The 27,993-nt window shown below is 46.4% G+C and overlaps 1 protein-coding gene across 21 annotated transcripts; it reads left to right on the plus strand.

Moving 5' to 3' along the window:
• TPM1 (tropomyosin 1) lies at positions 1 to 27,993 on the plus strand. Of its 21 annotated transcripts, none has more exons than XM_081227066.1 (10): positions 1 to 253; positions 1,040 to 1,165; positions 1,356 to 1,481; positions 13,845 to 13,978; positions 16,304 to 16,421; positions 17,621 to 17,691; positions 17,950 to 18,025; positions 18,996 to 19,058; positions 19,346 to 19,415; positions 20,834 to 26,718. In XM_081227066.1, the coding sequence occupies exons 1-10, from the start codon at positions 140 to 142 to the stop codon at positions 20,914 to 20,916; spliced, it is 981 nt and encodes a 326-aa protein (XP_081083192.1). In that variant the 5' UTR covers positions 1 to 139; the 3' UTR covers positions 20,917 to 26,718. The 21 variants fall into 21 exon arrangements, with proteins under 21 accessions (XP_081083192.1, XP_081083205.1, XP_081083195.1 ...); XM_081227065.1 differs by lacking the exon at positions 17,950 to 18,025 and adding an exon at positions 18,470 to 18,545 and having other exon boundaries at positions 5 to 253; XM_081227064.1 differs by lacking the exons at positions 17,950 to 18,025; positions 20,834 to 26,718 and adding exons at positions 18,470 to 18,545; positions 27,149 to 27,993 and having other exon boundaries at positions 9 to 253.

A 27,993-nucleotide genomic window follows, 5' to 3' on the forward strand; every position in this document is an offset into this window, starting at 1 on the left:
ATGCGGTCGCCCCCTTGGGAAAGTACATATCTGGGATCAGCAGGCGGCTGTGCGCTCGCACTCCGGATCGGCCTCCCCACCGCGCTGTTGCCTCCCCGCTCCCGCCGCCGCAGCCCCAGGGCCGCTTGCCGCCGCCACCATGGACGCCATCAAGAAGAAGATGCAGATGCTCAAGCTCGACAAGGAGAACGCCTTGGATCGAGCGGAGCAGGCGGAGGCCGATAAGAAGGCGGCGGAGGACAGGAGCAAGCAGGTCTGCCTGCGCCTTTCCGGCCCTGCGCCGGCCGGTCGCCCGCGCTCCGCCCGCCGGGGGCCCCCGAGCCCCGGGACCCGGGCCTCGCACCCCTTCCCGGCCCCTCACTCCGAGGACTCGGGGAACCACCCCACTCCAGGGCGTCTGAGAAGGGGGAAGGGAAGAGCGAGACTCTGGCTTATTCTAACTTTTTCTCTCGTCTGGGGACGCTTATTTCCCTTTTCTGGTTCCCAGAGCCCGCGAAGTCCCTTCAAGTCCTAGAGGCACTTGATTCTCAGGATGAGAAATCAGTTTTGGATTCGGGGGCGGGGGAGAGGAGGAGGGTCGAAGGGAATCAAGTCCAGAAACTGTTAGAAGTTCTTCTGGACTTTTTGACTGGGGAGTATAAAACATTCAACTGGGAAGGGGGGGGGCTGCGAGGGAGGGGGGAGGGACAGTCACACAGTTTGTTCCTAAAAACAAAGATGGACAGACTAGAGAGTACGGCGGGCCGGGAAGACGGGGGCGTTTTTCTGCACCCCCAAGTTGTGGGCTTGAGCCCGTTGAGACCTCCGCAGGAGTCTCGCCCCGGGGGCTGGGGTGGGGTGCGGAGTGGGCTCCGGAAGAGAGGAGGGTTACCTAGGTACCCTTGAACCCCAACTCGGTGGCGCCTCACACCCGAAGGGCCCCAGCCAACTCGGTGCCCGTGTGTTTTGTGTGTGTGTGTGTGTGTGTGTGTGCGTGTGTGTGTGTGTCTAACACCCGGTCCGTGCCGGCCGGCCGCGCCCGCCCGCCGCCGCCCCCCAGCTCGAGGAGGACATAGCGGCCAAGGAGAAGCTGCTGCGGGCGTCGGAGGACGAGCGGGACCGGGTGCTGGAGGAGCTGCACAAGGCAGAGGACAGCCTCCTGGCCGCCGATGAGGCCGCCGCCAAGGTACCCGGGGCGCGCGGCGCGGCGCACGAATGGCTAACTCTGTCTCTCTCTCTCTCCCTCCCTGTCTTTCCCTTTCTCTCTCCCGCTGTCCCTGTCCTTCTGGCTCTGTGCACCCACACCCCTCCCCTGCGGGATCACGCTGCCTGCTGCACCCCCCCTCCCGTCCCCGTCCCCCACGGCCAACTCCCAGCTGGAAGATGAGCTGGTGTCGCTGCAAAAGAAACTCAAGTCCACCGAAGATGAACTGGACAAATACTCCGAGGCTCTCAAAGATGCCCAGGAGAAGCTGGAGCTGGCGGAGAAAAAGGCCACCGACGTAAGTGCACGCACACACTGCCTCCCTCACCTCCTGCCCTGGTGGCCGCTCTGGGGTCACCACAGGGGCCAGAGAGCAATGGAGGAGGGTCACCTCCTCTTGCTGGAAACTCGCACACAGCCTGCCATGGCCCAGAGCACTGGATGCTGCCTCCGACTGCTACCGCACACGTTCATTTTTATTTCATCCATTCCTCTTTCTTTTTCTCCTTCTTTCCCCCACCCCTGGGGGTGGAGGGGGGTGGGTGAGAAGCTGGAAGAATACAGTAACTGAAATTGGACTCTGGAGGTGAACCCTGCTCCATGGTGGCAGAAAACCTCCGAGGTGTCATCACCGAGGTTTGTGCAAACGGAATGCCTAGTTTTCTCCACTTTTCTTTCCTTTTGCCATCTCTGGTGGGTGGCAAGGCCTGGTTTTTGGTGGTGGGTCTAGTCAGGACACAGACTAGAGATGGCACTGAAAAAATGGCATGGTGCTACTTAGAAGGCTAAGCTTGATGGTGGGCCACAGAAACACTTGAGGCCTCCTTACTCACTAAGGAAGCTTAATCCAGCCCTTAAGATCTGCCTGGGAAGACGATATTTGCTTGGGTCTGCAGTCTGAGGGCACTAGATCCAGAAAGTAAGCTGGGAGTTATATATAGCTCAGTGCTTTATATGGTATAGTGAGCTAGCTGCCCCCGACTCTCCTGCTCACCCCACCCCAACCTGTCAGTCGCTGACAACCACCACATAGTTTCAAGGATGATGCACGCACCACAAAAGCTCTGCCAGCATTTTGTCCACTGCCCTCTGGAATCCTTTTAGCCGAAGAGCTTGCCTCTTCTGCTGCGTAAGTCAAGACAAGCATTATATTTCCAAAGGACCGACTTCTTTTCACACCATTCTAGAAGCTAATTAAGCCTAGAGGCCCAATTAGGAAAGAATTCGTTGGGAAGTTGGTTAACAATTTCAGGAATGTATGAGCACCAGGGAAACCTATGCCCAGAAAGTTGAACTACCAAGTGCAACAGCAGAATTTTTTGTATGAGAGTAAAGTGTAAATTGCTGGAGGGTCTGGGTCTTGAAATCAGTAAAGGCTTTCTGTGACATGAAAGGCACGAAATGTAATCCCTGAGTGTGCTTTGTAAATGAGAGATCCAGACACAGGAATTTAGAATCTGACAAAAAGAAAGTTTCAGTGAAAAGCAAGGTCCCTGGAAAGGGGGTTCAGGGAAACACTGATTTAGGTAAAATATTTAAGTTACAAACTACCTGGCTTTAGAAAAAGAGCCAAAAAATGCATATAACTCTGTGCCAGTTTTGTGTAATGTAGATCAGATGTCTGCTCCGTATATGGTTAAATGGAGGATGTCTGTCTCCCCGAAATTCTCCAGCAGGACGTTTATTTAGCTTTTTCAAAAGAGCCGCTGATAGATCAAGGAGAGATATTCCTTATAAGGAAAAGAATGCAGAGAATTTGAAAATAGCCCAGTAAGACTGAAAGCAAGAGAAGGAGAAAAATCTACTACAATTCTTAAGGGAAAAAAATCATAATTATTGTAACTATGTGGTTCTATCATGTCTTTATTGAAAAGTCTTGTTTAATGGTGCATTGGAATGAGGTGAGGCAGAAGTGGCAAAGAGGATATTTAAAGCCAGCTCGGTGGGGGAGGGCGGAGCCAGGAGGAGGGGGAGGTTTTTGAAGCTGTGTTCTTTTCTTTCCACTGGAAAACTATCCCTAATATGGTACACTTTTTTTTTTTTGGTAGTATATTGATCATCTTCCCCTTTAAGACATTTTAGGTTGTTTGGAACCTGTAGGGATGTGCAAGACGTTTGTGAAGAAATGCTATATTTAGAGTGATTCCTAGCTAGTAAAAATAGTGATGACTTGAGGAGGAAGAGACAGATGTCACCAGAGAAAGGTAGGAGAGAGGTCAACTTCCTGAGGTAGAATTGTATTACATTTGGGATTAGGACATTGCACTATTACTCACCAATGTAAAACATTTTCACATTTTTCTACTACTAAAAACATTTTTCTATTAATTTTCCAACACACTTTACAAATCCTATTCCAGAAATGGGCTCTTCCTAGCTTGAAAGGTGGTAATTTGCAAGGTCGGATCTCTGATGGTTTTGTTTTGAATTTTTTGTCGTCCCTCCACATAAGTGAGGCTGAAGGGGATCAAGCGCTCCATTTTCTCTCTGGCCCAACCCCTTCCCCAATAACTGTGATGTCTCTGACATCTGCAGTATGTGAGTCTTTATTCCCTGTAGGTCTTTGCTTTCTAAATCAGTGATTCTCAACCTTACCTAAACAATCACCTAGGATGGTTTTAAAACTTAAAATCCAGGCTGTACCCCAGGCCAATTAGAATCTCTGGGAGTGGAATGCAGGCATTAGTATTTGTTAAATACCTAGGTGATTCCAATGTGCAGCCAAGGCCGAGAACAACTGTCCTAAACTCTTGTATAATGACATCAGCGTGAAAATGAACTCACCTGAAACTGACTTTCCCAGATGTTTGAAAAGCAGGACATTAAGTCACTAGTTGGCTGCTTAGAGCATTTGCACCTGTCCAGCAGTCTCTGCATCTCCTGGAGGCTCCCAGATGCCCCCTTCTCCCACCCTCAAAGTTGGAGGCCCCCAGTCTGTACTCTTAGGGAAGCAGTTGTGACCCCCCTCCTGAGTAGATGAACTGTGTGGAAACAAAGCTAGAGGCTCCACCTACAGGATGTGAGGGCCCATGCTGGGCTTTGTGAGAGTCTCAGCAGAGGGAGGCTGTGAGAAAGTCCATAGCAAATGAGTCAGAAAAGCAAGGAGCTTCCTCATTAGGGCTTTGGCGTAGGAGGGGGTTGTCAAGTGTGTTTTCTTTTTCTTCATTATTCCCACACTTAAACATATAGGAACTGACTTGAAGGGCCTTCTGTGAGAAAGGTGAGGAAAGAAAGCTGTGAGACTTAGAAGACATTTAAAAACGTAGCCGAAGGGGAGAATTGGCAGAGGGTGGTTCCCAAAGATTGTGTCCACTTTGGTTTTCATCCAGCTGTAGCCAGACGCTCTCATAGGGTTCTGTAGACTTCCTTGGTGTGCCTTTTAAGACATCTCAGTCCGGCCCAGAATTGGTCAGATTCCAGAAGATCTCAGAGGCTGATCTAAAACCAGAGAAGGTTGTAACTAGAAGGGACCCTTGAGATGATTGTTTTTGTGGAAAGGAAAGTAGGTCCCAGATAGGCTGGAGGGCTTGAGGTCCCACAGCTGGTTATAGGCTGTAGCCTGACTCTTAAGACAGTGCCTGTGTATTTATTAACTAAAGCTATCATTTGAGTTAACTACGTACAAGGTATTGTGCTTAGTGCTTTCTGTCATTTCATAATCCTCACAGCAGCCCTATGAGAAACGTACTACTATTAACCGTGCTTTTACAGATGAAGTTGTTTTCCGTCACACAACCAGGAGAGAACCAAAAGCCAGATTCTAACCTAGGGAGACAGCATTTAGGAGGTTTAACCTCTATGCAATATGTTAATGGTTTTCCCTTCATGAGTTTGGAGGGAAGGAGAGTTGTTGTGGTTAGGATCTTGTGTTCTGGGGTTCTTTACATCGAGGAACAATCCCTTTGGGGGTACATTCCAGCCCCAAACCCCTCGCTCGGCTTCTCTCCTTCCTGGGCATGGGAAACTGGCAGTCCCGAGCGGAGCGCTCGCGCCGCCAAAAGGCGGCACCGTCGCCCTTTGCAGCCAAATCCGTTACTCCGGGTTCCCCACGGCGCAGGGGAGGAGCGCTGGGAGTCGAAGTAACAACCTCGGCGCGTTGGCCACCCTCCCGCTCACCAGGTGCCCCGGCAGCCTGCGCACCGCGCCTGTCAGCCCCGCGGCCGTGAGCATGCGCGGTGCCTCCCGCGGTTGGCGAATTCCCGGGGTCCGCGGCGCGCGCCCCGCCCCGCCCGCTGGGCCCGCCCCCGGCGCTCGCGCACCCGCCTGCGGTTCGCCTGCGCAGCCTAGGAGGTCGCGACTTCCGGGCTGTGCCTGGGCCGCAGGGGGCGCTGCCGTGGCGCGCCGCGGCCTGGGCGGGGTGGCCAGGCGGTCGGAGTGCGGCAGGAGCAGCGGCGGCAGGAGCGCAGCAGCTGGTCTCTCCCGCGGCAGTCCTCCAGCCTGCCGGCCCGCCGCCGCCCGGCGCAATGGCGGGGAGCAGCTCGCTGGAGGCGGTACGGAGGAAGATTCGGAGCCTGCAGGAGCAGGCGGACGCCGCGGAGGAGCGCGCGGGCAGCCTGCAGCGCGAGCTGGACTACGAGAGGAAGCTGAGGGAGACCGTAAGGGACCCACCCATCACCCATCCCCGGAGGCGCCTTCTCCCCAGTCGGCCTCACCGCGCCCCGCAGGGCCCCCGGGAGCCCACCTTCCCCCGCCACCCCTCCCCCCGCCTCGGGGCGCACCTGGGCCCGCAGGTGTCGGGCTCTGGGGAGGGGCGCTGCCCGTTCACTTCAGCCCTTTTCATCTCGCTGGTCTAAAGAACCGAGGGAGAATTAGTGGTGTTGAGAAGGTTCTGGAAGCAGCTCTTTCCCAGAAGGGACTCTGTGTCTGGGGTGTTTGCGTTCGGCCCGGCGTCTCGGGTCCCCGGCATGTGCCCTTTGCGCTGCTGGCATTATTTACTCGGAGCGTGGGGACGGAAGAGGTCTCTCCTTTTGGAAATCCGTTCTTTTGGGAGGGGCGCTAACAGGTCATGTCTGAGACATTGTCTGGCTTTGGGGCCCGGGGATGCTAAACTCCCCCATCCCTGTTTAGCCTTGGCTTCTTGAAAGCCTGTTTCTCTGGAGGTGGTTGAGACACTGACAGCGCGTGTTCTGACTTAGTATGCGGCCCTTTGCCCTTCCCTTTCTTAATCATCCCTCCTCCCAGGTTCTCCTGTACAGGTAGATGTTCCTTTGTTACCGAGTCTTGAAAAAGTTGGCTAAATAGCTACGATTATTGGGTGTTTTCTCCTGCCGGCTTCCCCTCCCCCACGTTGAGTGTAATACCTGGCTTCCTTCCTTTCCACTAAGGCAAATGCATCCAGCACACCGGAACAGGATTTCAGAGGTGGTTAAGGCATTTGCTGTTTGTTGATTTTTGAGTGTGTGTGTGTGTGTGTGTGTGTGTATGTGTTTTAAATCAGGATACTCAAACACCTTGGGAATTTTATGACAAGCGCTCATGTGGGGTCCTTCTGTGCTTAATAGAGGCGTATTCTGAGTTGAGAGGTGTATGTAATGGCATTATGGCTGGCTGCAGAAGCTATGAGACCTGTTTTGCATAAAATACCTAGAAGCAAATGGGTCCTCTTGAAAGGAAGGCCTAACTAGATGAAGTTTCAGATAAAATGGGCAGGAACCAGGAAATCAATAGGCAAAAGATCATTTTCTGTAGGGGACAAGACAGCAGAGGTCCCATGGATGTCTCTGAACTTGGCCAGGCAATGAATGAATTCCGACTCCCTCTCTGACTGGCTCGCAGTTGTCCTTGAACCATTAGAACCAATAGAACATGATGGATAAGAACAAGAACTCTGGGCCCAGGCTGCTAGGATTTGAATCATTTAACTTCTCAGTCCCTCAGTTCCTCGACTGTAAAATGTGGGTAATGGTAGTGCCTGCCTGTTGTGAGGATGAAAAGAGTGTGTGTAAAGAAGTTGCAATGGTGCTTAGCACACTAGAGTAAGTGCCTTGCATCAGCTGGTATTAGAACTGCTCCACACTCGGCATCGCTCATTGCTCCTTTGCGTTCAGTTCACCAGCTATCAAAGCGTCTTAAAGATGGGCTGCTCATTTCACTACATCTTAAAACACTCCACTTCAATGCTTCTAATCAGATTTTTTTTCTTCTTTTTTCAACTTGAACGGAGAGGGGACACAGGCAGGCTAGAAGGAATGTTTGGTGGGTAGAAGTGGTATTAGTGGTGGAAGTCGGTAGACCTCCCCTCCCCTGCTAAGAAAGGGAATATGTGGTCCTGTACAGGAGAGCCTCTTATGGACTTTTGGCCTGGTGATTGATATTAGACACAGAAGATAAATTTTATGAAGGGCACATTGTTACTATTTTACTCACCTTCTCTCTTGGGCTTAGTTTTTATGACAGTACTCTTCCTGGGCCAGTTGGGTAGAGATAATGCTTTCATTCTTTTCAAAGCTTTATATTAAAAGTGGTTTAGCTTCAAAAATTTTAAAGTGATTTTTGAAAATAGTCTATCTGGATGATTGGATGGGCACAGAACTTTTTATGACAGCAACTTGAGGACTGGGTCAGACCACTGAAGAGAGAATTTCAAATTGAGAGGTGTTCCTAACTTATGAAACTGGAACTCAAAGGTAGCTAATTGAAGGTGGTTTCTTGGTAGTTGTCAGGCATAGCTGTGAGTTAAGCTAGCAGTCACAGTTTCTCTTGGCAGCAAAGATAAAAATTTAGTGACAAAGTCATGAGCCACTGCAAAAAATATTTGGAGAGTTGGCCCTAATTCACATTCTCAAAGATTCAGACAGGCTGTAGTTAATTGGCCCTATTACAACCAGCACTTAACTTTGGGAAAAGCAGCCATCCCTTTTTTTTCTACTGGTTTGTTTTTCCAAGGTGTGTGGGCCCTTCAAAATTTTGGAATGAGGCTACTTTGCTTGATGTAATGGTTGACTCCAGATCTTGTGACCCGCTAGGGTTTTGTTTGTCTTTTGTCCTTATCAAAGAGGGAGCAAGAAGAAGGCAGTCTGCCTGCCTTCTTTCTGTATGGTACACAGCAAACAAGGGGACTTAACAGTTGCAGCCTGTAGGTTCCTAATTGGTAACTTTATTAAATCACAGGAAAAACCAATTTACAAGAATTCCCAGCCCTTCCCCTCTTTAGAGTTGGTAAATATTTCTGAGAACAGGAATCTAAAAGTGCATTTCATGCCCCCATTGGCCCCCACAGGGTGGCAGTAGCTGGAGTGTATATATACCCTGGCTTTCTGCTTTCATGTATAGGCAAGGCGAAGGCACTACAATTCCCTGTTCACATCCCTTCTCACTCATTACACAAATATGCCTCGTGAATTACAGGCTTTGGTGCAGATAGAGAGGTTGTTTTTAACTCTTATCCATGGGAGTGCCCCTTAATGTCATCCGTGTTTTTTTCCCCTTTCCTTACCATATAAGGGCAGAAGTTTAACTTGGCTGTAGTGACTTGGGTCTTACACAGTAAACTGGGTGAAACTTTCTCTGTACAACTACAGTGCGTATGAAATAAAAAGACCTGACCTTTGATCATCCCATGCAGTACTCCAGTTCAGGTAGGACTTCGAACATGCATTCCAGAGGATTTATTTTTAGGATATAATATTATTCTCCTACAATTATTTCTTCTTAATCCTCTAACGGAAATACTTGTTTTTAAAGTAAAAATCATTGCTTTTTTTTTTTGCGGTATACGGGCCTCTCACTGCCGTGGCCTCTCCCGTTGCGGAGCACAGGCTCCGGACCCGCAAGCTCAGCGGCCATGGCAAACGGGCCCAGCCGCTCCGCGGCATGTGGGATCTTCCCGGACCAGGGCACGAACCCGTGTCCCCTGCATCGGCAGGCGGACTCTCAACCACTGCGCCACCAGGGAAGCCCCATTGCTATTTTTAAATTGTCTTTAGTTATATTGGCTAGAACACCTGGATTTCATGAAATTCTAGGCCCTGTAAAAGTTCTCTTTCAAGTCAGACTTGGAGTAACATTTTGCTATATTGTGTGGGCATCCCCTTGATATCTATTGTAGTTTCTTAGGTAGCTGGTACCTTGTGGAAGGGACTGGGGGGCACATGCAGCTCTAAGGCACCTCACACGTGTAGAGTGCCTGGTGGTTGTTTAACAACAGATCTGCAGGAAGACAGTTGGCAGCCTTTACTAATACAGCAGTCTCTTTTCTGAGTAGTTCATTACATGTTGGGACACAATAGCACTTTTGAAATGAAAGAAACTAGCATCCCAAAGACTTCACCAGCAGTGTCAACACATGAGCTGTCGTTAGAAGCTAACCCAGTACACTGTGGGTGATTTCCATGCCTGGAAATAATTTGCGTCTGGGGTCTTGACCCTTCCCAAATGCCTTGTTATTTATATCTGCTTTTTGAATAACAGATGGTCATGTGTCTGTAGGGTTTGTACTGACGGAGGCAACAGCCAGTTAAGTCTTAAGTAAACTGCCCAGGTGCTGTGATGGGAAGAACCTTAGAAAATATCTAAATAAGCCTCAGAACTCAGAGAATACATACCGGAAATAAAAGCTAGTGCAGGTGAGAGATGTGGGCCTTTTGAACATAGAGCATAATCCCCCCCCCCAAAAAAAAGTGAAAATAAGGGTGTCCTTAATTAATTTATGGAATTGAGTATATCTTGAATTCTAGAGAACCACACTAAATTGCGATCAGACCAGTATGGTGAGGCCTGAGAAGCCAGTGAGAGCGCAGGTTTTCCCGGGCGAAGCTTACGGAGATCCATACACCCCAGCCACTGCTTTCCGATCTGGGCTGTTATCTACAAGCACCTTTGCCCATCCTGCTCTGAAACCTCTGGGGCAGCAGGCGTTGGTTTCTGGGGTTGAGAACAAATGTTCTGTGTCCTTGTGTGAGCTGGTACCCCCCTGATGTTACTTGATGAGGTTTTCAATTTTATTCCACACCTTTTTTCAAAATGGATTGAGAGGACTTGTTTAGCAGATGATATTCAGTACAGTAACTGTTCTTCTAGTCCTGGTTAGGTTCTTTCGCTGAAGGCCTTCTTTCAGGTAGGGGGGTTGGAGTCAGGCTGGCTGTAGAGAACCTGCTGCTCTGACGTCAGAAAGCAGAAAGACTCCATAGGTGAGAACCACCAGTTCCAGGGCTTCCACGAGGCTCCAGGAGGCCTTGAGAAGGGAGGCAGGCATGCCAGCACATGAGGACCAGGGGACTTTGTTGCTAGTCTTACCTCCCGCTGATGGCTGTGACCTGAGCATGTCAAAGATCCCTCCCTCTTCCTATTTTCTCTTCTACAAAGAGCTAGATGAGTGGTTCCCACAGGATTTGCCAGCTCTTTGGATGGTGGGTGGGGAAGAGGGGGGGTTGCTTTTTTATAGTGCAGATTCCTGTCCTCCTTTCTGACCTCTTGAATCAGAATCTCTAGGGATGGGGCCTGGAAATTTGTTTTGTTTTTGTTTGTTTTTTAAAACTTTCGGCTGCATTGGGTCTTTGTTGCTGTGCACAGGCTTTCTCCAGCTGCAGCCAGCAGGGACTGCTCTTCATTGCTGTGCTTGGGCTTCTCACTGCGGTGGCTTCTCTTGTTGCGCAGCATGGGCTCTAGGCACACGGGCTCAGTAGTTGTGGCACACAGGCTCAGTAGTTGTGGCTCATGGGCTCTAGAGCGCAGGCTCAGTAGTTGTGGCACACAGGCTCTAGAGCACAGGCTCAGTAGTTGTGGCGCACGGGCTTAGTTGCTCCGCGGCATGTGGGATCTTCCCGGACCAGGGCTCGAACCATGTCCCCTGCATTGGCAGGTGGATTCTTAACCACTGAACCACCAGGAAAGCCCGGAAATTTGTGTTTTTAATAGGCATCTCCTGGTGAATTTGGACACCCAGCCAGTTGTGGGAACTGCTGGACAATGCCTAGGGACCCTTCCAGCTAAACATCCTAGACCCCGTTTTGTGGACCACCCACAGGTCTGTTCTCTGTGTTGCCCCTGTCCTGGCTCCTAGAACAGGTCTCCATTCCCAGTTGTTGTTCTGGTGCCGTATACGAGGCCTATTGACGGGTATTTCCGTAGGGCACAACCCCTAATGTAGGTTCTACAAAATGCTCCTGGGGAAAAGGAGTTAATGACCTTTATAAAGCAGTATCAGAGCTAAGGGAAAGAACGGTTAGAATGGAGGCAATAAGAGGGAAGAGGGAAGGTTCGGATTGATGGGCGTGCCTCTCGGGTAGGGAGATCTTTCGTGCAGAGGCAGGAACGAACGTGGGGTGCTGTCTCCTTACTCTCTGATGCCCCAGGTGTGTGGGAGGCCAGGGACCTGGACTGGCCTGGCACCTGGAGGGTTCTTTCCCCGGAGTATAAACAGTCTCCTCTCTGTGAGTACAAAGTCCTTGAGGTTGGGGCCCAGATAGAAAACAGAACAGGAAGCTTAGAGTGTGGTGGCTACAAAAATTGTTTTGAAAATCTTGTTGACATTTCTCTGGCTGCAGCACCTATAACAAGGATGTTTAAGAAAAGGGGGACAAATACTTCTGAGTACATGACCTAGACACTCTGCTGAGGTTTTTTTTGTTGGTGGTGTTTTGGGTGGTGGTTTTTGTTTTGCTCCTCATTTTAGTTTTCAGCTTTCAGGGTTGCTTGCTTGTTTTCCCCCGTTCATGAAATGAATAGAATTTTACTAGAAATGGAAAATACAGAAAAGAAATCTGACCTGACCCAAAAGTATACCCTTAGTGTATACCTCCTTCCGGTTTTGTTTTGTTTTGTTTTTTTACATGGGGCTAAAAACTTTTTAAAGTTCCCATACTTAAGAAATATGTTATCCCATGGGCTTCCCTGGTGGCTCAGTGGTTGAGAGTCCGCCTACCGATGCAGGGGACACAGGTTCGTGCCCCAGTCCGGGAAGATCCCACATGCTGCGGAGCGGCTGGGCCCGTGAGCCATGGCCGCTGAGCCTGCGCATCCTGAGCCTGTGCTCCGCAACGAGAGAGGCCACAACAGTGAGAGGCCTGCGTACTGCAAAAAAAAAAAAAGAAGAAGAAGAAGAAGAAATATGTTATCCCTATTACCCTCATCCCTCCTCCAAAAAAATCCCAACACTCACCTGCCAGACCTGGTGGAGCCCATTACTAGCTGTGCAGCTGCAGTGATCTACTTTGTGGGCCAGTGCAACTGTTGACTGACCTTGGATTCATTTCACATTTCCCCCGCTCCCTGCCTCCATCAGCCAATTATTACTACACAGTTAATTTTTGAAGAGATAAAAGTGTATTTGCGTGTTTTTATAAAAAGTCTTTCACCATGATTGTAGATGCCCTAATCACCTCTCTTTCCCAGAGAGAACTTGACTTTTAAAATTTTACAAATCTAGATGAGCAAAGAGCAGAATGTTCTCGTGTTCCTTTACTTCAAGGCCATAATCGCAGACTCTAACTACATGTGCATTTCCAACTGTGTATCATGGGTCCAGAAACTAAAAAAGTTGCTTTTGTTTAAATTAGGTTGGTTTTACTCATTTTATTCAGTAGACCTTTACTGAGCCCATACTCTGTGCAGTGAATTGTGATTCCTTGCACATAAGAAGCTTACAGTTGAGTAAGGAAGACAGGACTGTAGGTAGAGAGCTAGCATAGTCCCAAAGTGCATGTTGTAGTTTTTAGAAAACTCCCAAGTGTCCTGAAAACCCCATCACCCCAGGATAAGCACACATTCAGAGTGGATGAGGAAACAGTACCAGATTAACAAATTCCATCTTTCACTTATGTGCATAATGTTTAAACAGCCATCGATGCAAGTGTATGTAATGGACCGGTCCAGGCTTGCAAGTGTTCTGAGGCTTATAGTAACAAATGCTCATAACTGTAGGTAACCATTGCATCCCCCAGAAAGAAGCATCTTATTTCAGAGATAGATACCAAGTAAAAAGAGTATCGGTACTGCTTTTCTTCTAAGGAGTTTGAAGCTCTTCTTGTAGCAACCTTGACTTGTGAGAAATTCCTGTAGGCATATGTCATATGTCACAAACGCTTGGGAAATTTGTCTTGGCCCTCTTCCAGTGTGACCAGTTATTCTAAAGGGGTGCTGAAGGGCAGGGGGCTTGCTAGGTTTTGCTGTGTCTCTGTATGGTGTATATTTTAGAACCACTGAATTTAAAAATATTTTAGTTCCTAAAATATTTAATAAAGCCCCTTTGAGAACACAATCAGCAGAAAGGAGAACTGAGACTCCTGAGTCCGAGTCCTCGCTGTGCTGCTCTCGTCTTGTGTGACTGAGCCTGGGTAAGTCCCATCGCCTCTGTCCACACCTCAGGCCCCACCGAGTGAGGTGGCTGTGATGAAGCTCCCCCTTAACAGGCAGGTAAAGCCAGCGTGTTGAAATCTGTGGAGGAAGAGAACCAAGTGAGAGAGTGTTGCTGATGGTCCCTTTGTCCTTTGAGGAGGGTGTGTGTGGATCTGCGTATACCCCAAGGTGGACATTCACTGGGTAGGTCAATGGATGAACGTATCTGACAACTCCGGAGTTGACCAGGGCTTGTAACGCACTTTAGGGTGGCTCACCACAGGGCCCAGGCTTCCCGTCTGGAACCAGTGTTTCAGTCTCAGCCCCTCCTGAAGGCACTACCGTCACTTTCTCTCCGACACTGAAATGCCTTTCACTCTCTACCCAGGCTGAAGCCGACGTAGCTTCTCTGAACAGACGCATCCAGCTGGTTGAGGAAGAGTTGGATCGTGCCCAGGAGCGTCTGGCAACAGCTCTGCAGAAGCTGGAGGAGGCTGAGAAGGCAGCAGATGAGAGTGAGAGGTGAGGACCCCTCGTTCAGCCCACCTGTTAGCACAGCCTTTCCTCCTGGTGGAACGGGAGGGCTTCTCTGATCATGGGCCTCTAAGAATTTTACAGTACCTTGGTGGCACTATTTCCTGACTTGATCCAGGTGCAACTAATGGCTTTGTTCATTTAACATTAGTGGGACACCTTTGTGCAAAGCACTGTTTTAAGCCCCAAGGTTACAAATAAAAAAAAGACGCCATTCCTGCTCTCTTAGAGCTCACCACACAGCGAGGGAGATGGACGTGTAAACGGGAGGTTCTAGGGATGTGTTTTGGTTCTTTCATTCCTACTGACCATGGAGCAATTATGCATTTTTTTAAAAAAGATAACTTTATTTTAAAATATAGCAAGGAAGCCGCATGGCACAGGGAGATCAGCTTGGTGCTTTGTGACCACCTAGAGGGGTGGGATAGGGAGGGTGGGAGGGAGGGAGACGCAAGAGGGAGGGGATATGGGACTAGATGTATATGTATAGCTGATTCACTTTGTTATAAAGCAGAAACTAACACACCATTGTAAAGCAATTATACTCCAATAAAGATGTTAAAAAAAAAAAAATATATACCAAGGGGTCTCAGGCCGAGGTAAATACAGTATGGGCTGTCAGTTGTCAAATAGCCCAAGAAATGAGCGGAAGAGAAAGCACAGATAAAACAGAAATATGATCCACAAAAGTAAATTGTTTTGGACTTAGTAAAGCCGGTAAGACACACGTGCATAGGTAAGTACAGTCAGATCTGCATGTCTGCTGAGCATGCTCCCACTATGACCTGGCTCTACCTGACTTATTACCCCAAGATTCAGCCTTGTGGTAGTAAAGGAAAACCAGGGCCATATCAGCCGTCGTGTATTCCACAAGGCATTTTCTCTCATGTTCAACTGTTCGAGTTCTTGTACTCATATTACTTGGAAGCACTCCGAGCAAGACTCCACAGGACTAGAGAGAGTTCTGCCCTTCGAGGGGTGACAAAGTATTGTGATGTCTCAGACACTGGCAGTGTGTTTCTGCACTGTGACCTGGGCAGGTGCACGCAGTCCATCATTTTGTCCGTTTCTCCATCTTTGAGGTGCATTTCTGCCCCCTGCCACCATGGATAAAGAATGATTTCAGACCTGAGGATTAAAGAAGCTCTTTAGCTGAAGTTGTCAGCTCATTATTCACTGTTGCTTATTGATTCTTTTCTCATAAGAGTTTTGGAATTCTTAAAGATGACTCATCATCTCTTACAGTGTACATATAACCAGCGGTTTTGTGGCTGGCTTCTTCCTGAAATACACTTGTTAGTGAACCTGAAAGGAGGGCACTCTGGCAATGTTAGACATTGGAGTAAAAAGGTATTTAGAGATCATTTAGTCCAGTCCCCTTGTTTTACAGATGAGAAGACTAGGGTTCAGAGACTGGTGTGGCCTGCCCGAACTCTCAAAGAGAATTTATGGCCGAGCCAAGATGCAGGTCTCCTAAAATACATTGTAGTGCTTCATTAAAAAAAAAAAAAAAAAAAAGTGATTTATTTATCTTACTGCGTACTTAGATATTGGTAAATGAATCCCGTTTTAACATAATTTGTTACTGCATAAATCTGTAATATATCATAGGTCAATTAACATTTTCTAAAACTTACCACCATGCTGAAGGATCCAAACGTACACATCAGCATAGAAGATGGTGTTAGTCCTGCCTCTCAACACCTCTATTATGAGTTTTATTAGAGGCAAAACTAAGTTTCTTCTCTAAAGTATAGGTCAACCCACATGAAATTGCCATTTTTGCAGGTCCGATGTGGTTAAATACCATCAATTTCATTTGGTTCAATCTAATACTTACATTTGTGGCTAAAGGGGTAAGAACAGCTACTTTCTTTGTGGGAAGGAAGTACATGAAGATAAGTTTGCTTTCGTTCTAACTTTGGTCCATTTTCAAGGTGAAGCTTCCCACCAGAAAAGGGAAGAAGTCCCATTATTTATACAGCAGGTAAAGCTTGTTGACCTTCCTTGATTCCATGCCTCCCACATTCAAACAGGATCCTCACATGGTACCTTTCATTTCACATTAGCTGCCTGGACAGTGTCAACAGTACCAAAAGTGTAAGCTTTCATTCACAATAAACAGAGGGAAGTGTATGTCTTTTCTGCCTTCAGCTCTAGAAAGTCTTGTTTCATGGTTTGGAAGATAAAAGTAGCTCTGTGCTCTGTTTCGGTCTGTCAGTTACACTGAGCCTCACAAACCACTGTGGTGCAGGGTGAGTTCGTGGAGGTCGCCTCTAAATCTTGGGTCTTCCTGCATGTCTTTCTTCTCAGAGGCATGAAAGTCATTGAAAGCCGAGCTCAAAAGGATGAGGAGAAAATGGAAATTCAGGAGATCCAACTGAAAGAGGCCAAGCACATCGCTGAGGATGCCGACCGCAAGTATGAAGAGGTCAGATCCTGGGGCCCAAGGCCTTGTGGACTCCCAGGAGCGGGGGAGCAGTGTACAGCCTTGCATTCTTCAGTGAAACCATCTGCTTCCTTAGCAGAAATGGGTGGTTTTGAGAAGCAAGAGTTCCTTTGTCCCCAGAAAACGGTTCTCAGTTTTGATCCTGCTAGGGGATCAGTTGCACTGGGAAAGACCAAAGCTTTTTTTGTGCCCCCATGCCTCCCCCCACCTCCCGCCCCAAACACACACACAAAGGCCAGGACAAAAGTTCTCTGGTCAGGAGAAGGGAGAGTTGGGCCTCTTGTGTTTTGTGGAAGGGACCTCTCATGCTGTCACCATCTCCCTACTGTGATTCACCTGGCACAGCCCAGTTCAGTCAGTGTAGAGACACAGACCATGCACTTGCTCCCTAGATTCATGGAGGCCTTTCTCTCTGTCCTCCTGTCTCCTCAAGGTTCACAGGTGAATCACCTCCTGGTCATGCCCCATGAAAGCAACCTCCTGTGATAACAGAGCCCACATGATTGTGTTAAGGTTTTAGTTTTTCCCTTAATGTACTATGGCTATCCTGAAACAGCACTGACTCTTCATCATCATCATCTCCCATCTCCAGGTTACACTACGCCCACTAATTTTGAAATGCTTCCTAGGATCCCTTCTCTCTGGTCCTTTCTTCCACTGACCTCATTAGTCACCTCAGCAGCTTCTCATGTCAGCCTCTCTTGCTGTTTCTGTTGGCATTTGTAGCCTGCTGCACATAGAGGGAGTCGAGGTACAGAGCTCTAGATGGATGGAGTTCTCAGGATTGTTTCCAGTCTTGTCTTGCAGCCCCGCCTTTTCAGCATAAAAGGCGTCATGTCTCATCACACTGCTAGTTTGGAGATTGTGAACTTCATCTCTCTCCCTCCTTCCACACTTGGTCTGGCTGCTATGTAACTATACAGGCATCACCTGGGTAGGACTACAGATGAGCCAGCCCACCCATAACTAACCACACTGGGTCTTGGTGAGCAGAAGCCTCTGGTCTCCTCTCCATGGGCACGCCTGGTGGAGAGTCACTTCTCTCCAGTGCACGGGAAAGAGGATCATCTTGTTTAGAGGCAAGAACTCCTAGGGGCTGACGGATCCAGTCCTCACCCCACACCCCTCCTCAGAGCTTGGAAGCCCCATGGTGTGTGTGTTTTGTGTGTGTTCTGCTGCAGGTGGCCCGTAAGCTGGTCATCATTGAGAGTGACCTGGAGCGTGCAGAGGAGCGGGCTGAGCTCTCAGAAGGGTAAGCGGGCCCGGCGCCAGGAGGCTGTGTGTGGGGTGCTGCGGAGCAGTGACTAAACAGCATGACCTTCTGGCAGCTGCACATTGACCTGTTTCAGCTCCGGGCTCCTTAAGTGCTCATTTGACGGGGATGAGCTACGAGTATGGAACATGGAGGACTTGCGTGGGGTGTCTATGTATGAATGCGTGTATCACTGCATGCCTTACCTGCACACTGATTTTGAGAATGGCCTTGTGCATTTCCTGTGTCCACTAACAGCCAAGTTCGACAGCTGGAAGAACAATTAAGAATAATGGATCAGACCTTGAAAGCATTAATGGCTGCAGAGGATAAGGTACTGATGGCTCATGTATGGGTTTTAGGTTTAACTGCAACCCAGGCGTCTTTCAGCTTCCAATGCCTACTGGTTCATTTTTATAACGACTGCACCTTCACTACACCCTCTGCTATCTTATACCTTGCTTTAAGTGCTTTCTTTGGGTCCTTTATACTCCTTTGTTTTTCCTTCATAAATGCTCTTTGGTGCAGCCAAAAAAGAAGCCAAATTATCACACTTCGAGGTTGTTGGATTTTGTCACCCTGCCTTTCTGCTGTTGGAAGGTCGGGAGCAGTCTCCATGGCAAAATTGAGCATTTTAGTACCTTGATGATTTGGCTACTTTAAGGCAGCCCTTTGTTCTCTAGGACTCGGTTTTCATTTTTTCCCATCCCTCTCCTTTTTCTCTCCTCCTTCCTTTGGCTTGTCTCCCACCCTTTCTACCTCTGATCGAAAACGTTAGCAAATGTGCCGAGCTTGAAGAAGAGTTGAAAACTGTGACGAACAACTTGAAGTCACTGGAGGCTCAGGCTGAGAAGGTAGGCCAGGAGCACGGCGTGGGGGAAAGGCATCTTTAAGAGTTGCTCTAGAGACACCCACTTTTTCCCTTCTGGGGCCCTGCCAAGGCAAGGAATAATCCATTAGACACGTTAGCAAATGGCGTCATTTTGAGGCAATTTCCTGATGATTATCAATAACAGATTTTTTTTTAATGGAGAATCTATTTTATTTTGAGTATGTGAGTCATCTGTAACAATTTAATTTAAACCAAGTGCCAAATGGATAAGTTATCTTGTTCTTCTCCCATGTAAAACAATAGGCAGGAAAACAGAGAATGCATTGTTGTATGCCATTTGATATCAGAGGCTCCATTACCTTCTAAGAGATCCTCAACATCTGTTGGCTGGGCTGACACTTTCGTTGTATTAGAAGACCTCAGTATAGGGTGAGCTATGGCCTGACATCTGGAACATTCTTTCTAATTACAGTACTCGCAGAAGGAAGACAAATATGAGGAAGAGATCAAGGTCCTTTCTGACAAGCTGAAGGAGGTAATATTAAGGGTGTTGTGGACAAAGCCAGCTGGATTGAGTTTGTTTTTACAGAACTGTTCAGGGCTTTTTCATTTTAAAGTTAGAATGATCCAGGGATTTTCAGGGGTGGTCTTGGAGAGTGAGCTGTGCTAGCCGCCTCTCACTGTGGTGATTGACTGGCAGGTGGTCTCAGACCCCATTCATGGGTGCCAGGATTGATTTTCATTCTCTAGTTTCTCTATATTTGTAGCTACCAGAAATCTAAAACTTCCCAATTCTGATTGAAATAAATTGAATTATTGCAGGCTGAGACTCGGGCCGAGTTTGCGGAGAGGTCAGTAACTAAATTGGAGAAAAGCATTGATGACTTAGAAGGTAAGATCTTAAGTTTTGTTTTTAACTTAATCCTTGTGGCTGAGTAGTGACCTGGCAAAGTCATTTTCCAATCATTGCGTCCTCCTCGATACACTTCTTTGCTCTTGCACATTCTTCCTGTCTGCCCTTTGGGGTTTTCATTCCGTGGCTCCTAAACTCTCTGTTCACCAGATGACCGTTAGCCACCAGACGGGGCCCATCTCTTTTTGTAACAGCAGATGCCAAACGGCTCTACTGCACACTCTTCAGAAGTGTGGCAGGTTTATTTCTCACTCTGAGTGAGGTGGTCATAGGTGAGAATGACTGGTGTGTTTTCTGTCTTTAGTGGCATCTCCTTATTGCCAGAATGGTATGGATTTGTTTTTAGGCACAACTTATCTCCCCCCAAGTGCGAATTCAATGTAAGGGTTTGGATTTTTTTTTTTTAAGTTACTAATCATCTTGGCATGTGCTGTGTATCCTGACAGGGGGGTGGAGGGTAATAGGGCACTACACTTTGACATTATACTTCAGCACTTCTCCACTAAGATACTTAGGTTTTATTTTAGTGACACCCTCTCTGTCTCTCAGAAATCCTAAATGTTGAGCTCTGAGGCTGTGAAAAAGAAAGAAAAAAATATATAAAATATATACATCAAAAGCAGAAGTGGCTAGAGTAGGGACTGGAGGTTGGTGCAGATGATAACCAAGCTGGTGGAAAAGAGAAAATGACAAATGGTTGCAAAACAATCTGCCAAATTGGAGCAGAGTATGAAACCTTCATCATTAGAAGAACTGAATTGCAGATTTAGCGCAGCAACACCATAAAAAGCGTGGCTCTCCTCGCTTTTCAAGCCTCCTGGACCAGCGAGGGCAGCTTGAGTGGGCAGACCACAGGAGTAGTCTGGATGGCACCAAGAAATCCATACCCCAGTGGTCTAGTTTGGTCCGGAAGTCAGTGGTTTCAGGGTGGAGCCAGATAAGGATTACAGACTGTAGTCACAAATTGTTTCTTCAAAACAATGCCCTTGGATATTTTTTCCACTGTTTATAGTGGCAGGTGGCTGTGTAATTAAATTATAGCTCTATAAAAGAAAGATGTTCTATTACCCCTCTCCCAACCAGGAGACAGCCTTCTGTGGTTTCGTTTAGGGTTTAACATGGTTTACTGATATACCTGCCGTATTTGTTATGATTTTCATATTGAGTTTCTTGTTTTATTTTCTAATGGGTTTTGTTCTTTTTGTTTTTGTTTCAATTTTTTTAAAAACAAAACGCACGCCTCCTGCATTGGCCACCTGCTGCGGCACCAATTCCTTCATGCATTGCCCTTTTCTTGCTGCTGTGTCGGGATGGTGTCCATGCCACCCTCACTCACCCTCCATCTCTTGATCACTCTCCATGTCCTTGCACCTCTGCCTTCCACTTCCTGGTCATAGACGAGCTGTACGCTCAGAAACTGAAGTACAAAGCCATCAGCGAGGAGCTGGACCACGCTCTCAACGATATGACTTCCATGTAAATGTTCATCCACCCTGCCTGCTCACACCCGTGCCCTCATGCTAATATGATAAATTCGCCACCACTCCCTTCTGTATCTCCAGAATCTCCATCTTTACACCTTTATGCTCACTGTCTTTGCATAATCTAGGATAGTAATTGTTTTTTCACATTCTACTAACATAAAGGCCAAGTAGATTGTCTGTCTATACAAACCATTTTCCTTTCAGAATCCATTCATTTCACATTGTCTCAGCTAGATCATTCCCATGAAGCAGTGAACTGGAATATGTGTGACTTGGGCACTGTCCTTTTAGGAAATTAAACTAGGCTCAAGTAGAATTGGTAGGCCACGCAATTGTGCAGGAATTTCCCAAGAAATATCAAAAGGCGGTTTCCTGAGATTCAATTAAATACAATGTGAACGTTTTTTCATAAAAGAAATAATAAATTTAAGGAACCCAACATGGTCAGATGACTGAGGCTCTTAGAGAAGGGAAATTGATCCAGAACAGCATAAAGAATGTTGCTGTAAAAAGTCACATCTTCCTTTTAAGAATTATAGACAGAAATGAACCCTCTGCCGGGTAGCCAAGCCTTTAATTTTCTGTTTATATAAAAGAATTAACATACAAACACCACAACCTGTGTCAAAGAAATGGGACATAAAACACAGATTGTGTTATATGAGTTTGGGAGTTAATGGCCCAGCTTTTACTACTGCTGGGCAGTAAGAGTGAAGTAGATAGTCTTAATCTCACGAGAACCTGGAGCATACACAACTAACTTAACATATTACTAACCAAACCTGAATGTTAAGCTGGTTCTGCCCCTCTAAATTCTAACCTGGAATGTTTCACAGAGGCTTCCTTTTAATCTCATAAGATGGCACTGAATTCCATGTAAGCTGGATATTTCAGTGTCCTGGCCCACCTGTCATTGCTTTACCCGTGCAGAAAAATGGTAGCTTGAAGAGTGTTGGCAAGTGCCTGCTGCCTTATAGATTATAGAATCGCCACACTACCCCTTGAGACATGACTGTTACCATGGAAACTAGAGAGAATTCCATCCTCTCTTCCCTCATTTGTAAACGGGGGGATGGATCAGATCATCTGTCTCTCAGTGCTAAAATGTGGTGATTCTATGAGAAAAACTTTTAGCATTAAGTATGGTTAAATATTCTGAAAGGTGGGTTTAGCTTAAAATCTGTTTTAAGTTCTGTTCATGGGTCTTTTGCAATGAAACTCCCGCAGAAGGGGCTTGTGCTGGCCTCGGGTCCAGACACTGGTGGGCAAGGATTGACATCCTCCCGTAGATATGGCTGGCAGCGGGTTTTGCATGTCTGCTTCTTACCTGTGTTTCAAATGCCGCTCTCATCTGTTAGTTTAGCTTCCCTGTTTTCCACTGTGCCACTTTTTTCCTTTTTCTCCCACCTTTTCTCTTCATGCAGATAAGTCTCTTTGCTTCACTTCTCGCACGACCCCTTCATCAAGCTGGATGTCCCTCCTCTCTGAGTTCTGCAGTTTGTCTGTTCTTCAGCTGACCCTGGTTCTTTCTTTCCACATCCTGCCTTAGGGCCAGGCACACACTGTGCTTCCTATTGTACAGAAGCTCCTCATTGCAGTGTAAAATAAACACTGTGTAAGCTATTTCTGTTTGCTATTCTTTTTACTTCTTATTTATTGACATTTTAGTTTCAACACTGAATAAAACTCCAAATCTTCATCACACATATGAGGGTTAATTTTTGGCTGCTGCTTTGCTTCCCCTCCGCCCATTCTGAACATCATACATTAATACCAAGAGACTCTAAAACAGTAGTTCCTTGTGGAACTTTTTAAAAAATACCCATGCCTGGGTCCCTCTCAGAGTTTTGGTTTGCAAAGGTTACAGTGAGGCCTGGGCATGTGTGTCTTTTTAGAGATTGAAATGGCTCTGGTATGTAGTACGGGTTGAGAACCTCTGCACAGGGGATGTTGCTTGTTGGAGCCGGAAGATCTGCCTTGAGCAGTGCCTTCCTCTGCCAGATGTTTAGTTGGGACGTGGTGAGCCCTCTGTGTTAGTGTTTAGATAGCCCTGCTTGGGAGGGTGTGGCTGCCACCCCACATTGCTAGGAACTTACATATCAGAAAAGGTGAAAAGGAATGTGGATTCAAACAGTGTAAGTTGAGGTTATTGTTGATCATCCTTTTACAGCACAAAGAACAGTTAAAGCTTTTTAAAAGTATATTCATTCTTCAGCCACCTTCGTTTTGATCATGAAATGACATTCTTAGGTTTAAGGAGCATACGATTATGTTCAAGTCAAGATTTATTTTTGTGCTCTTAAGCGCATCATGTTTTCTTTAGGAGGGGTTGTACTTACAGTAAATCTTTGTGGTAATTAACTTTTTTAAAATTTGTGAACATCTTTAAAGCATAGCCATTAAAGTTGGTTCTTTTTTTTTTTTTACCCCTTAAAAATAGTAGAAATTGTTCAGTTATAGTTTATCAGTTATATTTATAAATTCAAAACCAGCAATTAAGTGATTTTTTTATAACGCATCACAAAATTAGAACTTAAAAATGATGTGGACTTTTATTTCTTAATTCCCAACATTTCTCCATCCTCAACAGTCTGGCTGTATTTCTCCTGTGTTTTAAATGTGGGTGACCTTCATCTGTTTGTGTATAGTTTTTCTTAGCCTAATAGTGTTTATATACCCCTGTATTCAAGTAAATTTGGACAAATTGAAAATGTCAGTCACTCTACAAAACCTCAGAAGAGAGTAGAAATACTCTTTTTAAGAGGTAAGTGAATTTAGTAATGGTATAGTGGACTTCTAAAACTTTATAATTTAGACAGTGTCTCTCCCTTGAGAGTGTAAAGTCTTCAGTAATTTCTTGTTTATCTTTTCCTAAGGCTTCTTGGGCCTGCTTTTGACTATGATTCCTGCCTTGTTCTTTTAAAATTCAGAGTAATAGAAGTGGGCCCTTCTCTGAGTAACCCTGCTTCCTGCTATAGATAAAATGACAAGTCTGAAAGTTCTGCTGAGCAGATGTTCAGTTAATTTTGGAGGCACATCTGTTTTTTGAAAGCCATTCTGGAGATTTTCACACTTCCTATAAGTATATTCTACAAGGGGAAATGGGAAACTGATGGATTGGAAGACAAATCTGGAGTAGCCCAAGAAGGTATGGGTGCACAGGAGGATAAATAGCTTTTTGATTTTATCAAGAAATTGTTGGGGCCTAGGCTTCTAGCTCAGAGGGTCAGGCCATATGTAGAGGCAACTGCTGCAAGAGCCTTGGTTGGACCAAACCCCAAAAGCATTGCTTGGCACTAGACATCCCAGACATTGGGGAGGTAGAACAGGAAGGAAGAATACTTGCAAACATACAAGCGTTCCAGGCGTACCAGTTCCATGGCAGCTGAAGTGGAGCAGGTCCAAAGGAGGATGTGGTAGGGACAGCTGTCATTTAAGCTGCATTCACATTGACCCTCTGGATTCTCTGGGATTTCTCCAGAGTTCTTCCATCCCAGCTTGGCTGTACATTGGCTCAGCAAACTAAGACATCCTACCTGCCTGGGGTGGTATCTCCCACGCGATAGTGTGAATGTGCTAGTGGGGTATAGACTTTGCACCCCCCAAACATGCAAGATACCATGAAAGGTAGGAAGGATGTGGTAAAGAGATGAACCAGAAATGTTCTTTGCCCTCAATGAGCTGGCTATCTTGTGGGAAGACAGATGAGGGAAGCAAGTCTGAACTAACAGATGGTGTGCATTTAGAGTCAACAAGGAATAGAGACTAGTTCTGACTGGGCGCTACCTGGAGGAGGTGACATTTGACTGGGGTTTCGAATATTCAGAAAATGTGGATCAACAAAGAAGACAACGCAGCAGATATTCCAAGCTAGAAAGCACAACGAATATAGCGTATTCCCCATCTCCTACCATACATGAGAGAAAATTAAAATAAGAATTGATCAATTTCCCCACAGACCTGGGGGCTAGAGACGGAACATTTTTCTTTTCCCCGGGGTATAGGATTACTGCTTTTCCAGATCATTAAGTTAGAGTTTTGTGGGTCTAGGTCGTCACCGTCATTGGAAACAATAAGGTATTCTCCAGCTTTTCATGGTAAGTGCCAGGTTCTTGTCCTTGTTGGGGCATCCCCTGGACTACCAGATACAGACTGACTCTAGTGTCCGCCTTCCTTGCCAAGTGAGCAGATTACATGCTCTAGTGTAAAATGCTTTTCACACTGGTCTCCATATGGCTGTTTGAGATTTTATTCATTTTATACATGTCCATCGAGCACCAGAGAATGCCATCCTCTTCAGAAGGTCAGCAGTTAAATTTTAAGTCAGTTTTGAGTAGAGATAAGTGCTTGTTCTTTTGCTGTTTGAGTAGGGTAACACACCCTGTATCTAGGCTGGACGAGAGTTCAGAATTTGCACCCTGTATCACAGCAACTAGGGGAGGGACAGGGAGCTCAGCTCTGCTGTTAATGCAGTGGCAGTAGCCCCTCTTGGTGCTACCTGAAAGGAAAGCCAGCCCTGGGAGTGGAGATGAAAGGAGTTGCAGGAAGAGGTGAGCAGAAATGGGCAGGTTGAGGTTTCGCAGGAAGCTCTCAGCTGAACCCTAGCAAGGGGTGGGCTCGCCTCCAGCCCTGCCCCTGTTCCTGAGGCTGTTTCCAGAAGCTGCATTCAGCCCGGTTTTCACAGTGGTTTTACTGAGATGCATGAGGAACATACACTCTCTCTGTCCTCCTCCTCGGATCCTGCTGCTCTCTTTCCCTCCCGTCCTGCCAAGAGAGGAGTCCTGGCTCTTCCTAAGTCTGCCAGGCCTTTTCCATCCGCCCTTCCTGGGCACAGGACAGCTGACCACAGGGTAAGGGTAACCTGCTCAGCAAGTGACTGGCGCCCGAGGTACTCTGTGTTCTGTCTGTGAGCTCCCTCTCACCACCTCCAGCTAACCTCTCTTCCTCTGCCTCTTCTCTTCTGCTAACCTGCTTGCTGACCTGTACAGACGAACTCTACCAGCAACTTGAGCAAAACCGCCGCCTAACTAACCAACTAAAGCTGGCCCTGAATGAGGATTAAACTTAAGTGGGAAAGAACCTGGGCTGAATTCTAGGAACGCAGCCCATGGGCAGGAAATCTAAGACTGTCATACCTTCACCTAATAGGGTTGAAAACGATTCCTTTCTGCAGAATTGAACATGAATCAGTTGAATGACTGGCCTTGCCTGTATTTTCCTCTCATATCTGGAATAATTAAGTTCTCTTTAATCCCCAAACCACTTTTATGGTAAAATTACATCTGTGTTTATGGATCAATGTTTATAATCAATTCAGCACTCATCTTTGCAAGAGCAGGTCCTCTTGTTTGAGCTGATACATAATGAGGACCAAAAAAACGTTTTCTATTTCCTACAGAGAACTGAGTCTTGCTTTAAGTTAGAAAGCCAAAGCAGAGGGATGTGTATGCGTATAAGTATATATATATATTATATATAGGATATGATATATATAATATATATTCCTATTACATATTCATATTTCTAACTTCTAAGTATCTGGCATAGTGTTTGAAATATGATTACCTATGCTTGGGCAAAATAGCTTTTGAACACAGGAGTTGATGTCAGAAGTCCCTGATTGTCTGAAAGGTATGCTTTTATTCAGTCTAACAGTGTTGGATTCTGGTGAGAATGTCATGCTAATAATAAATAGAACACTGTGAAAATAATAACAAGAGAATGTCCTACTGGAGTGTGCATGAAACGTGTTGGTAATTTTTTTTAATGAGTAACAGAAATAAATCATTGAAAAAGTTGTCAGCAAGCCTATTTACGTCATCTTTGTTTTCTGTGAGACGGTGTTACCACACAACTCTCAGACCGTAACTGCTTGTAACTCAGAAACGTCTGCTGTTAACTTCAGTGCTGCAAGCACCTCTCCCTGTTCCCACGGCACATGACCGGTGAACCTTCACCAACCCCACCTGCATTTTGTCCTCAGTGGGTTGTTGGTGGAGGTTCACCTGGCCACTCTGTGAGAACCTGCTGTGCCTGTAGTTCCTTCGGGTCCAAGACAGCTTCCCCTCCGTAGGTCCTTGTCTGGAAATGAGTAATGTCTTACGAGCATGCCTGGTCCTAATCATCTCATCCTGTGTTTGTGATTGATGTTTGCCTGCCTAAATGTACAAACCACCACTGTGTCCAAAGCGCAGCTATTCATGACTTAATTTTCTAATCCCACCACAGAGAAAGTGGCTCATGCCAAAGAAGAAAACCTTAGTATGCACCAGATGCTGGATCAGACTTTACTGGAGTTAAACAACATGTGAAAGCCTCCTTAGCTGCGACCACATTCTTTCATGTTGTTTTTGTTTTTTGTTTCGTTTTGTTTTGTTTTTAAACACCATGCTTACCATGAAACCCCTTAAATGCATTTTTATTTACTTTTACCACTGTCACAAATACATCCACAAAGTACCAGCTAGATCAGGGGTGGGAAAGACACACACACACACAGGCAAGCCCGTGTCAAGGCGACAATGATTTAAATGTGCCATTTCCCAAGTTGACGTTGCCACACTTCGTAGAGAGTTTAGCAACACAGTATGCTTAGTCCAGGAATCCTTGCTGAAGCAGAAAGATTTCCACTCAAAGTGCCAATGATACATGAACAGGAAGATTAATGTTGGAAACACAATCAGGTGTGGATTGGTGCTACTTTAAACAAAAGGTCCCACTGTGGTCTTTCGTTCAATATTGTACAATTTAGAATTCTATCCAACACTAATTTATTTTGTCTTGGGTTTAACGATGAGGTGAGACTACGGATCCTGTCTGGCAGAATTCACTAAAGCCAAGGGTTTGTAAGCCAACATGCTCTTCTAAGGCTTCTGTTTTCTTTTTAATTGGCACATTTGCAGTTCGTTACAGCTCGTGGGATAGCATGCAATGTGGATTTCCACCATGTTCAAGTGAAAGATTTAGGCACCACGTACAATGGTGAAGAAAAAACATTGTCTTAAGAGTTATAACTGTATGGAAACCTTGTATAATGATATGGAATAAATGCACATTGTAGGACATTTTCTAAA

The sequence above is a fragment of the Mesoplodon bidens genome (assembly GCF_964165515.1).
Source record: "Mesoplodon bidens genome assembly, chromosome: 3".
NCBI lineage: Eukaryota > Metazoa > Chordata > Mammalia > Artiodactyla > Ziphiidae > Mesoplodon > Mesoplodon bidens.